Source organism: Elephantulus edwardii, unplaced genomic scaffold (assembly GCF_000299155.1).
Source record: "Elephantulus edwardii isolate Elephantulus edwardi_28Jun2011 unplaced genomic scaffold, EleEdw1.0 scaffold00057, whole genome shotgun sequence".
In the NCBI taxonomy this organism is placed as follows: Eukaryota; Metazoa; Chordata; class Mammalia; order Macroscelidea; family Macroscelididae; genus Elephantulus; species Elephantulus edwardii.
In genome coordinates, this window is record NW_006399807.1 from 59,528 (window position 1) to 73,058 (window position 13,531).

Sequence of the window (13,531 nt, forward strand, 5' to 3'; positions counted from 1 at the left end):
TACACTCCCACCAACAGTGAATAAGGGTTCCAGTCTCTCCACAACCTCGCCAGCATTTGTTGCTTGCTGTTCTGTTAAATTTTGCTAGTCTTACTGGAATGAGATGATATCTCACGGTTGTCTTGATTTGCATCTCCCATTCTGAGCTTCTTTAAGGAGACGGTGGCCTGTTGATGAAGGAGTTGTGTTCCCTACTCAAAGGCAGGTAGTTGAATCTACCAGCTGCTCTGCAGGACCAAGACAGGCAGGTTTTTCCTGTGTAATTTATGGTCTCTCAAAAAACAGTAGAGGGTCAGTTATGAGTCATTTCTGACTTGATGGCATGAGATGTTGTTGAAGTGTTTTTATTTTCACAAAATGAGACAGATCCATCAAAAAGTGCTAAAAAATATATGGAAAATATTAATGTTGCTTTTATATGTCTCTTTTATTATTTTACCCATTAAATAAAAGAAGAACGTCCCTTTGGTGTATAGTTTTTAGTGAATTTTTTTTTAGCTTGATTTGAGCTTCTCATCAGAGTGGATATAAGAGATTGTGAGGAAATGGTGTAGATATTATAATGGCAGCTTTGTAATGGAACAAAGTGTTTGTATTATTACTTGGAACCACAAAAGGTAGAGTTTGTGAGAGGAAATGTGAAAGCAGATCAGCGATTTTTATCTGTGATGTAAGATGGTGACATAGGTGTGTTATTTTTCCTTTGGTATTGGTGGAAGTTGATTTATCCACAGTCCCTTAGTACTTAATAATTGGACAGTTTCTAATAAATCTCACCTTTGTCTTGCAGTTGCTTTGAAGTGTGTATGGGTCTTGCCTCTCTTTCTAAGCATTTTGCTGCTCAAGGATGGAACTCTTCTGCATCACTTTGTTTTTTATTTTGCTGCAGGAGGAGTTGGATTTGTCTTCCAGTTCCCAGATGTCTCCCCTTTCCTTATACAGTGAAAGCTCTACAAGCCCGTCCTCAGCAGAGCGGTTGAAGGAAGATAAGCCCTTCATCAGTCCTAGGAACAAAACTGGTATTATTTCATCTCCTAATTCTTTGTTATTGCTTTTTCAGACTGAGTTTAAGTTCTCTTTCTTAAAAGAAAACATTAGATAAAATGTTGTTTATAAAACTGTTGTTTTTAAATTAGGAAGCCTCTCTTTTAATGGATAATTACTTCAATGTGGAGAGAAATGGGAAGAAACAATCTTCTTTGATTGTGCCTGTGTTTATAGGTGAAAGATACTTTAAAATGAACTTAGATACTGTCATCTTTGTAGAGCTTCTAAAGTTGCCGGTAAAAATACTGAATGTGAGGGCTGTTCAGCTGTGGCATTTGTTACCTAATCCTTCTCCAGATTTTATTCAGTAATTTTAACTCTTTCTACCAGGCATCCCTCTTCAAAGCTTCATGCTTAGTAAAAAAGGAAGGCCTCAGGTTCAAGACTTTTCTTTAGTCCAATTAAGTATAGTATGTCATTGTTGATTGCCTTTGAGTCGAGCATGATTCATAACAACCCTATGAACCAAAGGCCTGAACTTTCTATAACTATTGACATTTATCAAAGTTCATAGAGTATCTGGAGGCATATTGTTTAGGAAGTGGATGCTACTATAGCAGCTATGTTTAAGTTAAACATATTTATTCAGTAGTCAAAATAAATGTGTAAAGAAAGAGATGTTATAGAATCCCTTTTTTTAGGATTTGTCTGTTGCCTTGAGATTGATTTGTAGTTTGTTTTCTTTTTCTCCAGAAAATGGACTTACTCAGAAGAAAAAAATTCAGATAAATTCAAAACCTTCAATTCAGCCCAAGCCTTTATTGCTTCCAGCAACACCCAAGACTCAAACCAACTCCAGTGTTCCAGCAAAAGCCATCATTATTCAGGCGCTACCAACACTTATGCCACTGGCAAAACAGCAGCCAATCATCAGTATACAACCTGCACCCACTAAAGGTACTGAAACAGTACTTGAGGCTTTGTATATGTAATTGTGGGACAGTGAGGTTTGTGTCATAGAATTTGTTTTAATTCCCATTATAATTTCTGAGCATGTGCTGAGTGCCAGGAGTTGTCCTTGGTCTGAGGCTGTTGCAGAGATGACCAATATGTGGTTCCTGTTCCAACAAAAAGTCCTTGGGTGGTGCAAATAATTAATGCACTTGGCTGCTAACTGAGAAAGGTTGGAGGTTTGAATCTACCTACAAACACCTCAGAAAGCTCTGGCAGCCTGTTTTTGAAAAATCAGTCACTAAAACCCCTATAAAAAACAATTCTACTTTGATTTTTATGAGATTGCCGTGAACTGCAGTTGCTTGTTGCTTGGTCCTACTAAAGGAGATAACCTTCCAGACGAATTGAATTTGATGCTTCTTGAGTTTTATTATAGAAAGACATGTCTCTAAGGCTTTTGACTTTAAATAACCAGGTTTTCTTGTCATTAATTTTATTTATTTACTTATATTGAGATTTTGAATGGAAGTTTATGACTTGAATAGGTTATTTAATTTGACCATTCATACACATTTTGTTTTATAAGATTAATTACTGTCCTCAGAGTGTAATTTTACTTTTCCCACTTCATCCCGGTTATTCTCATTTCTATTAATGTTTCTCTCCTACCCCTTCCTGCCTTTTTCTTTGGGCAGGTGCTGCTTTTTTTCACCTTATGTAGTTAGTTATTCTAAGAAGTGAATGCCTACCTGGTGCTGTTTATGGGATAGTCAAACTCGGGGGTGAATTTTGTTCAAGGTTCAAATGGTGACTGAGGACCATAGTCTCAGAATTCCATAAATAACCAGTTGGGATAAATAAAAAAAAAAATTCTAGCAAACCTTCTTGGTGTCATTTTATGATGAGATTTTTATGGCTGTTAATTCTTTTTAAAAGAGATTAATTTTTAAAAGAATATGGTCTATTTCAGGTCAAAGATAGATGTTTTAGCAATAGAAAAAGGGTCATAATCTGTGAAAACATCCTGTTGTTTGTTAAACTCGGTCTGGTGTTGAGTTGGTTCCAACTCCTGGTGACTTTGCATCAGGGTTCCTGGAGTTACATCTTAACAGAACACAATCTGTCTTTCAAGTATCCAATACTGGATTCAAGCTGCGGAGACATACAACCTTGGGGTTATCAGCACAACTTGTATGGATTGTAGGGAGTCACCAGAGTTCTTGTTTGGTAAACTCACTCACTCACTCACTCACTCACTCACTCACTCACTCACTCATTGCTATTGAGTTAGAACCGACTTTGAGTTTCAGAGGCTGTAAATTGAATGGGAGGAGATAGCCTATCTTTTCCTGCAGAACCACAAGTGGATTTAAGCTGCCAGAGAGGTGTGACCTTTAGCTTAGCAGTGCAACCCGAGACCCTGCCACCAGTGCTCCCTTTTTGGTGAGCAGGGTATTGAATTTAGTTGTTAGGAGGAGATCTAGGTCTTCTAAATCCTCTGCCTCTGAGTTGATTTCTACTCTTGGTGACCCTCTATTTGGTTTCTGAGACTGTAAATCGTTGCGGGATGACTCCTCCCATCTTTCTCCTGTGAAATGGTTGGTAAATTTGAACTGCTGCTTGTTTGATGAGCAGCTTGAAATGTCATACACTTCACCACCTACCTCCTACTAAGGAGAACTGAACTCTGCCTTGAACCAAAAAATTGTGTTTCCATATTTTATCCACTAGATGGCCTCACATGCCTGTAAGTCTCTAGGAGGTTTGGCTCAGTATTAAAAATTCAAGTTTGAGGATTTGGTACAATTCAGACAACAAAATATTTGAAAGTAGAGATCTCTTAGATTATTCATTATTGCTCTCATGCTAGTATCTGTAGACATGGGTACAAGAGACCTTGTCCAGCTTTTTTTTCCCTCTGGGCTCAGCTTATTAGCCCCAGGTAGGTTTAGTTGTTTATGGGGCACAAATTTTTTTATTTCCAGTTGTGGACAGATATACCAGTTCTTTAGAGCACAGTTTTAATGAGGCAGCATTATAAATTTGATTCCGAGATACTTTGTTACCTTGGTTCTGCTCCATAGTCATAATGACAGTGATAACAAGTAGGTCAGAGAGTGGATATATCAGTGAAGATCCATCAATCCTGCAAACAAAAGAACAAAGCAAAACAGAGAAAGCCTTTTAGGCTTTGAAAATACTTTTCTTCCTATGCAGGGTCAAAACTATCTTTCCCTAATGGCCATGTTGGTAACCACTGGTAACTCAGTACTTAATGTTGTTCTTAATTGAGATGCCATGTCTTAAGATGTACAGCCTTGGGAATGCAGTGGAAGGTCACTGAGTCAGATGGCAGCGTGATAAGTGTAAGATACACTCCAGATCTCAAAGACTCAACACAAAGAAAGGAATGTAAAGCATCTTACTAAAAATTTCTTTCATGTTGACTTCAAGTTGAAATGATAATAATAAAAAGAAAATGAAAATAATAAAGTCTTATCATTGAATTCAAAACAAAAAGCCTTAAAAATTAGTAATCTTGTAGAATAGAGATTCTTATAATCTGTGAATGAATGCTAAAGCTTCGTGAAATTTGATGGATGTTCATATGTAGATTTTTTCTAGGTTGTTATGTGCCATCAAGTTGCCTGTGACTCATATTGACCCCTAGGTACAGCAGCTCTGAACCCTGCCCTATCTGAGCCGATCTCACTGTCTCCAACACACTTACCCCTGTTACCCTAGTTACTTGGTTAATCCATCTCATCCAGGGTCATTTTCACTTGTGCTGTCTCTTAAGACAGACCTGCTTGCTCTTTTGCTGATCCATGCTATTTTCGATACTCTTGATACTCTTCTCTAGCACCACAATTCAAAGGCATTGATTCTTCTTCTGTCATACTTAGCCATTGCCCAGCTCCCTGAAGTAAAGCAAGTTATTGCAAAGACCATGGCCTGTATCAGGCACACCTTAGTCTTTAGACTGACATCATTGCTCTTTATCACTTTGGAAGGATCCCTGACATCATACTTCCCCAATGCAAGTTGCCTTTTGATTTCCTGACTTGATTTTTCTAGGTAGATCCTCCAAGTCTTTGATTAGGTTTTCTAAAGGCTGTACCTTCTTAAAAGATTAGGAATTTACACTTGTGAAACACTGCATTACAGTTCTTATAAGTTATTTTTTAACATATACCTATGAAAACTAAAAGTCGATGTATCTTGTCTGTTTTTATAGTACTATCTTGAGAGGCAACATTACACAAATTTCTACATATGTCTTTGTGGTACGATAGGTTTCTTTTTACATATGGATTTTTCTACTTGAGTTTGTAATTTTATAAATAATTTGTTATTATAAATAATTGGTTATGCAGCGTCCTGCATTGTGCTGGGTCAATTTTATATACCTAACCAGGCCCTGGTTGATCTGCATCTCCTAGATAAATACCAGAATCCTACTGCCATTGAGTCGGTTCCAACTCATAGTGATGTGATTTCAGAGACTGTAAATTTTTATGGGAAGAGATTGCCCAGTTTTCTCCTCTGGAATAACTGGTGGATTCAAACTGGAGACCTCCTGATGAATAGCCTTATACCTTATATGCTTTACCAGCAGTAATAATGTCTAGAATCACCAAGCAGAATTAAGCGACCCTGTGGGCCTTGGTTAGTTACTGTGCACATTAGATTACTGGTTTATGGAGGTTATTTGTTGTTAGGGTTCCCTCCTCCCCACCACCCCCAGTTGATGGTTTGTGATGGTTAAAATTGCATCAACTTTGCTGTCTATATTTCCCTGGTTTGGTAGTCCAGATGTGGTCATTCCCCTGATGGACTCTGATGTATGGTTAGCATTCTGTGATAACACATTTTATATAATGTAATCACCACCATTATGAGAACTTTCATTGAGTATATGACATGTATTGAATATATGGGCATCTGGCAACCTATTGCTAGTGGCCTGCCATCATGTCTGCTAATCTTGGGTTCATAGCACATGAAGTTATGTGAATCAGGAGAAGCCCCTAGCATATAAAGGACATATTAACCTCTACCAGCACATGAAGAAGAATCAATGCCTTTGAATTGTGGTGCTGGAGAAGAGTTCTGAAAATACCATAGACCACAAAGAAAACAAATAGGTCTGTCTTGGAGAGGGTAAAACCAAGTTTCTCCTTGAAGGCTAGGCTTTTCAAGCTCTGTCTCATATACTTTGGGCACATGGCCAGAAGAAAGTGGTCCTTAAAGAAAGACATCATGCTTGGAAGGGTGGACAGGCAGTGCAGGAGAGGAAGACCCCAGATGAGATATATTGATATAGTAACTGGGGCGATAGGGGTTGGTGTGTCAGAATTATTGAGACTGGCTCAGGACAGGGCAGGGTTCAGAGCTGCAGTACATAGGGTGCCTATGGGTCGCAGGCGATTCGATGGCACATAACGACAACAACCAGCAAGCACATGAGCCATTCATTCCCTTGAGTTAAATATCTGTCTCTCTAAGCTTCATTGGTTTTGCTTCCTCAGAGAACCCAACCTAAGACAATGGTCCTGGTAAGGAAGATCATGCTTTGAAATGACAAACTGCTTACATTAGGGCTGAATCCACAGAAGTTGAAGAAGATTCTAGAGCAGAGAGTATCTTTTCAATTTGGGATCTCTGTCTAGACAAACTCCCAGACATTGGCCTAAGAGCTGTAACACCTGAGATGATTTGAAACAGTGAGAAATGAGACGAGACAGTAGAAAAATGGTGGCCACATCCTAGGGCTGGGAACAAGGGGACTGCAGCAAGTTTGTCAGACTAGTGAGTGAGAAGAGTGAAATGATTTTGGGAAGGAAGCTTGCTAGCAGAATGGGTGTCTTTGAGTGTTTGCTGGTGGAGATAAAAGGCTGTAACACTTGTTGAATAGGGCAGAGGCTGAGGAGGGCCAGCCGACCTGTCTCTAGACATGACTGAGAAGGTGAGAGCTGTTTTAGTTGGAAGGTGTCCTAATTAAGCAGCTGTCTATCCTTTGCTGAATTGTGTTATTTTCAAGTTGACCATAATCCCAAATTGTAGCCTGTTAGTTTCCTGATAAACTGCGTGATTGTGATTATGGTCTGTTAGTTTTGTGTGACCATTACAATGAATTACTGAACAAGAGAGAGAGATGATTGGTATCAGAAATAATGATAGTAGAAGTATGTCTGACCTGACCTCCACCTTATAGGAATTAACTCTGAGCTGATGATCCTGATTCTCATTCCTCCTCCTGGAATTAGATTGCTTCTGATATGACTATATTACTGTCTTTCATTTATTTGAGAATTGGGACAGAAGAGAAGGAAAATAGAGGCATTTGTTAATGTAATTACCAGTTGTACATATATTACCTTAAAAATTAATATTTGTTTGTAATGTAAAATTCTTTAAATTTGGCATAAGTTTAGGTTACAAGTTTTATGTTACGTATAATTCCTTTCTAGAAACCGTATCTTTTAGCCTAATTAATCATAATTATGTGTCTTATTTTTTCTATTTCTTTGACTCACTTCATTTGTCCTGCTGGGACCTTTTTTCTTATGTCTTTATCTGAATAGATGAAGCCTTGGTGGTGTAAATGACCAGCTGCCTGACTGCTGACTGGTGGACAGTTTAAACCTACCAGTTTTGTGGGAGAAAAGTTTGACAATGTGCTTCTGTGAAAATTACAACAAAGAAAACCCTCCTCTGTCAGTAGACTCATTGTGAATAAAAATTCACTCTTATTAACAACAAAACCAGCATACTTAAATCCTACACATTTTTTAACACTGTTAGGAATAGTGCTAGGTAAGAAGTGATAAAAGCCAGGAATATCAGTGAAGCATGGAGGGTAGAAATGTTTCAAAAGAATAGAATCATAGAATCTGGTAACTGGATGTAGATTGGGAATGGAGTATAGAGAAGGGGTGCTTCCATTCATGCAGTTTAGGCTTTTAGGTGGAGAAGAGTGCAAATTGTTGGCATGGAAAACATTTATAAAATAACTTGCCCCAGGCTGCTGTGCTGTTAAGAGGTGGAATCCAGTGGTGTGGTGAGAGGCTGTGTACTCGATGTCTGTGGTATTCAGGCTGTACCTAGGGGATCAACTTCTACTTGCCCTTTAATGTTACGTAAATAAACCCTCACTTTGAAACAAATTCAGTATCATAGTCACTTTCATTTGCTACACTTATAGCTTCTGTCTTTTATTTTTTGTCTTTATTTCCTTTTGCATGTACAAATTTTAAATTATTAAAGATATTTTTAATCTCTTCTTGAACTGACCAAAACTAAAACCAAAGCCAGTGACAGTTGATTCAGACTCATAGTGACCTGATGGGTCAGGGTAGAAACGCCCCCCAAAAATTTCCAAAGACGTAAACATGGGAGCAGACTGCCACATCTTTCTCCTGTGGAGCTACTGGTGGCTCAGACTGCCAATTTTTCAGTTACCAACCAAGCTTTTTAACCACTGTACCATTAAGGCTCCTTTCCTTGTCTAAAAGAATGTTAAATAAGCAGTGTATGCACCTAGTCTGGCTTACCTACAGTTCTTAAAGACACATTTAGAAATGGATCACATTTGTAACATGGAGACTGCTTGTATTGCTTTTGAAGGGGAATTTCAGAACTCTTAATTCTTTTCATGTACTTCCCATACACAGTGAAGCTGTCATTCATATAGAACAGGAGGATACTTCATGATTTAAAATCAGGAAATGTGGACATCTGGGTCATATCCTTTCACCCTACTAGTAGATCTGTGTGCTAAACAAATAACCCGAGAAACTAGACTGTATGAAGAAGAAAGTAGCATCAGAATTGGGAGAATACTCATTAGCAACCTGCTATGTAAGTAACACAACATTGCTTGCTGAAGTGAAACAACTTTGAAGCACTTCCTGATGAAGATCATAGGCTACTGCCTTCTGTGTGAATTATCCTTCAACATAAAGAAACCAGAAACCCTAAAAACTGGACCAAGAAACACAGTCATGATAAATGCAAAAAGATGATTGAAGTTGTTTATAATTTCATTTTACTTGCATCCACAGTTAATGCTTTTGGAAGTAATAAGTCAAGAAATCAAATCATGTATCACATTAGGCATATCTGTAAAAGACTTCTTTAATAAGCAAAAGTCAGCAAGACCTTGAGGATGGTATTTAAAAGTCAGTTGTTATATTTTGGAGGAACTTTCTTCTCAGTGGTACAGCACTCTTCTGTTAACTTGCTGTACTGAGGTAAGCTGGGGTTGCTGTGATGCTGAACCTTGTGCTATTGAGGTGTCTAATGCCATAAAGGTTGCCCATGGTGGACAGTATTTGGTGGAGCTCTCAGTTTAAGACAGGTTTGGAAGCAAGAGTGGCATCCACTTGCCAAACAGCATGTCTCTGGAAACTCTAAACTTTGAGAAATGACGATAGTTATAGAAAGGGCTTTTGTTCATAGGGTTGTTATGAGTCCAACGGCTATCAGCAGCAACAACAACAAGAAGCAGAAGACCTCTTTAAAGTGTCCAAAAGCAGTGATGTCTCTTTAAGGTGTGCCTGGGCCAAGGCAGGACATTTAAAAATCCTTTCATAATTACGTGAAAATAGAGAATATGTGAATAAGAAATACTAAAGAAATATTGATGCCTTTGACCTAAAATATTGATAAGAAATGTTCAATCTACCTTGGACCGCCAAAAGAACGAACAAATCTGTCTTGGAAAAAGTCAGTTTGAATGCCCGTTAGAAGGAAGGATGGTGAGACATCATCTTATATACATTAGACATGCTGTCAGGAGAGAACAGTTCCTGGAGAAGGACATGCTTTTATACCATCGTGTCAGAACCAATCCATAGGTGACCCTCGGGCAGATTTTCAGGGGCATTTAATTTTACAGGAGAAGACTGCCTGTCTTTCTTCTGTGGAGCAGCTCGTGGTCTCGAACTGTGTGCATTGCAGCACAGTGTCAAGCTACTATGCCACTGAAGCTCCCTGGATGCCATGCTTAGTAAAGTCAAGTCAAACCTGTTGAGTTTATTCCCATCTATAGTGACCCTCCATCAGTGTTTTAAGGCTGTATATTTTTATTGGAGGAGACTGCCTCTCTATCTCTGGAGGAGTGACTAGTGGATTTGAACTGCAAATTGGTTAGCAGCTGGACATATTATGCACTATGGCAACAATATTACTTTTTGTAAAGAAAAGCTTGGTAAGAAAGAGGAAGACTGTCAGTGAGATGAATTGGTGCTGTGGCTCCAACAGTGGGCTTAAATGTAGCAATGATTGTGAATGCTTAACTGAACAACATTGAATTCTATTATACACAGAGTAACTGAGTTGGAACTGACTGAATAATACTTCACAACAAATTGCTTCTAAAATTTGTTTGTTTTTTTAAAAAACCCTTTAATTGGGAAGTTAGATAGTTGAATAGTGGAACTGTGAGAATAATGGAATAATACATGTAATGCCCTTATGGAAGTTGTTATTCTGTAGAAGAGGAGATAACGTAGTAGTAGTAGTAGTAGTAGTAGTAGTAGTAGTAGTAGTAGTAGTAATAATAATAATAATAGCTAAGCTCTTTACTATATGCCAGATACTGTTCTAAATACTTCAGTGTATTATCTTACATAAACCTTTATCTATCTATCTATCTATCTATCTATCTATCTATCTATCTATCTATCTGTCTTTTTTTCTTGTGTATTCTCGAATCGGCTCCATCTGGCTCAGGAAGAGATTCTCCTCCTTCAGTGGAGCATCTAGTGGATTCGAACCACATGCCTTCGGGATTGAAGTGCACCTTCTTGCCACTAGGCTATTAGGGCTCCCTCATAAATCTTATATTAAGGGGAGATGATGTTATTATCTCCTTTTTACGTAGTAAAAAATAAATAATTTTCTCAAAGTCACACAGCTGTCCCACTTAGAGTAGCCATTCAGTACACATTTGATCAAACTAAAACAAACTCATTACTGTAGAATCAAAACCATCTCATAGCCAACCCTCCATTGTGTTTCCAAGGCTGTGAATTGCACCAGAGGAGATTGCCCATCTTTCTTTCTCAGAGTCTTTGGTGGCTTTGAACTACTGGAGGGGTATGACTTTGGGTTAGCAGCACAACTCCCTACAGACTATGCCACTGGAACTTTCTCAGTTTGATAAAGAGAATGAAATCTTTGAAGAAAATTGAAAAGGAAGGACTGACTGTCCAAATTAGCAAATGATACATATCCAGCCTTGAAACCAGCCATGTTTATTAAGGAAGTTTTGCATATAATGCCAAGGACGATTTTGAATAAGCTGACATAGATGAAGAGCTTTTTAGTATGCTTTTAGTTAATGGCTTCCATGCAAGAAGCAATAGCAACTGTATTGAACTGTTAATTATTTTAGACTCTCAGTTATTTATATAGATGAAATTTGTTGTTTTCCCCCCATTTAGTCTTACACCTAAACATGCCCACAATATTTAGAGGATCCTTGATAGAGATGACAGATAATTTCAGCTCTCTGAAATGAAAGAGCCTGATGTATGTTATCGAAGAAAAGGAGTTAGCAGTGACCTGGTAGGACTTGGAGCCTGGTATAGTAGACCTTATCCTGGTATATTATATCATCTCCCTCACTCTCAGTCTTGCAGTGGTGCCATTTTCTCAGTAAGGAGATCATAATAACTAGGCAGTGGATAGCACAGCATTGAATTATTCATTATTAATTAGCTTTAAGAAATATTATAAAACTAGCCACATGTTAATTTCTGTGTACGTTGCCAGCGTTTTACATCTGTAACTAGAGAGGGAATAGAATCCCTTTTTTGAAATGGCTTAATTGTTTATACTTCCAGAACTTCTTTTAGTCATCCCCAAAAGTTCATTGAACAGTGCTTAACTTTTGGGGGGCTGTTAGTCGTATTTTTGTAAACTTGTAGACTATGTAACACTGCTATCTTAAAGTATTCTTAAAGTATTTCTTGAAGTCACTGGTTTGGGTGTTGTTTTTTCCCCCCCTCCTTTAACAAATAAACATTTATTCACATATAGGAGCCTAGAAGTTCAAATTCAGGGTACCAAGAACTGTTTTTTTCTTTTTGCCATCTGTAAGCTCAGAGGTCCTTGGAGATCTCCACATGTCTGGGCCTTTCTCTGTGTCCAAGTCACTGTTTTTAATGTGTAGACTGTGGAATGTGTATGGTGGAGGTAGACTGTGATGTTTGCAAATCTGTATTTATAGCAAACATTTTCTATATACTGAATAATTTGTTTCATATATCTTTGTATTATTTTTTGTAACCACACTTCTATTAAACTTAAATGAATTTAAAATCATTACTTATGTGTAGAAGTCTTAATCGACAGACAAAGGAAAGGACAACAATGCTCATCTTATGTGCCCGTGGTTGGGGTTTGTTTTTTTATATTAAAGGAGAGTACTTATATTGAAAAGGATTGGGAAGCTCTGGTTTAAATTTTACATTATGCTGAGTATGCCTTTTATAGTTGCAGATTTATTTAGTGTTGTTAAGTAACACACAGTGTTATTTTAAAATATATGCTATTTCAATTTATTTCAGTTATTACACTTAATTTAACTGAAAAGCAAACAAGTATTATTAAAATCTAACACTTTGTCATATGTTATTTATTTTATGTATTCGTTATTTTTTCACTTGCTTGTTTTCTCCAAGCATTTTTACATCTGCTTGTGAGTAATTTTCCTACTTTGTTTTTCTTTCTTGAATGCAGTCCAAGGGAATATGACAAATTAAAATATTTAGTTAAAAAAAGCTTAGTCATCATTTATAGCCAAGTAAATTGTATGAATAACAAATGTATGAAATTATTTGTAGGTATTTTCATCTTAGTTTCTCTGGTATAAAATGATATTAATTTAATTCTGCCACTTAGTGTGCTTGTTTGAGGCCATCTGAAGCATAAAGCCTTTGCTTCTGTAAAAGTGATTTTCTCCCCCTCTTAGTGGAAACAGATGTTAACAAACAGGTGTTTGAAGCATTAATTTGATTTTTAGGATTTTCTGATCTTTTGAAATACTGAGCTGATCATATTAAACTGAAAATATAATGGCCTTTTATTCTTAAAGAACAATTATAAATTTATATGAAGCTTTAGTTGCTTGTTACTATAGTATTTTTATATTTGCTAGATAGGCTACATGCACCTGTGGAAATTAGGTGAGGCTTTCAACATCCTACATAATTGGCCAGATTTGAAAGGAAATACTCAGCATTGTTACATTTCTTTATGTAATAATGCTAGTTCTCCTCAGATTAGCATAATTTGAAAGTAATAATCAATGTGAAGACTAAGAAAAGATTTAATAGAACTTTTCTTGAGAAAGAGAAGGGTTGGCATTTTCTACAGGGTAGAAATTATAAGTTTACTGTACTTACTAACTAAACATTAATCTTAGATTGTTTTTAACTGTTTTTTAAATAAAATTATTTTACATATATTAAAAAATACTTTTGATAAAAGGTATCCAAATAGGCAACGAGGAGGTAAAATTATCCCTCTATGCTGATGACATGATAGTATACTTAGAAAACCCTAAAGACTCAGCAAG

At 37.1% G+C, this 13,531-nt stretch overlaps 1 protein-coding gene across 1 annotated transcript in view; it reads left to right on the forward strand.

The window, feature by feature from the left end:
- Nucleotides 1–13,531, forward strand: part of ATF6 (activating transcription factor 6) — a 353,926-nt gene that overhangs the window by 42,896 nt on the left and 297,499 nt on the right. The window contains exons 5-6 of the mRNA XM_006887436.1: nt 890–1,019; nt 1,741–1,944. Of these exons, the coding sequence (XP_006887498.1) occupies nt 890–1,019; nt 1,741–1,944 (334 nt within the window). The remainder of the gene's footprint in view (nt 1–889; nt 1,020–1,740; nt 1,945–13,531) is intronic.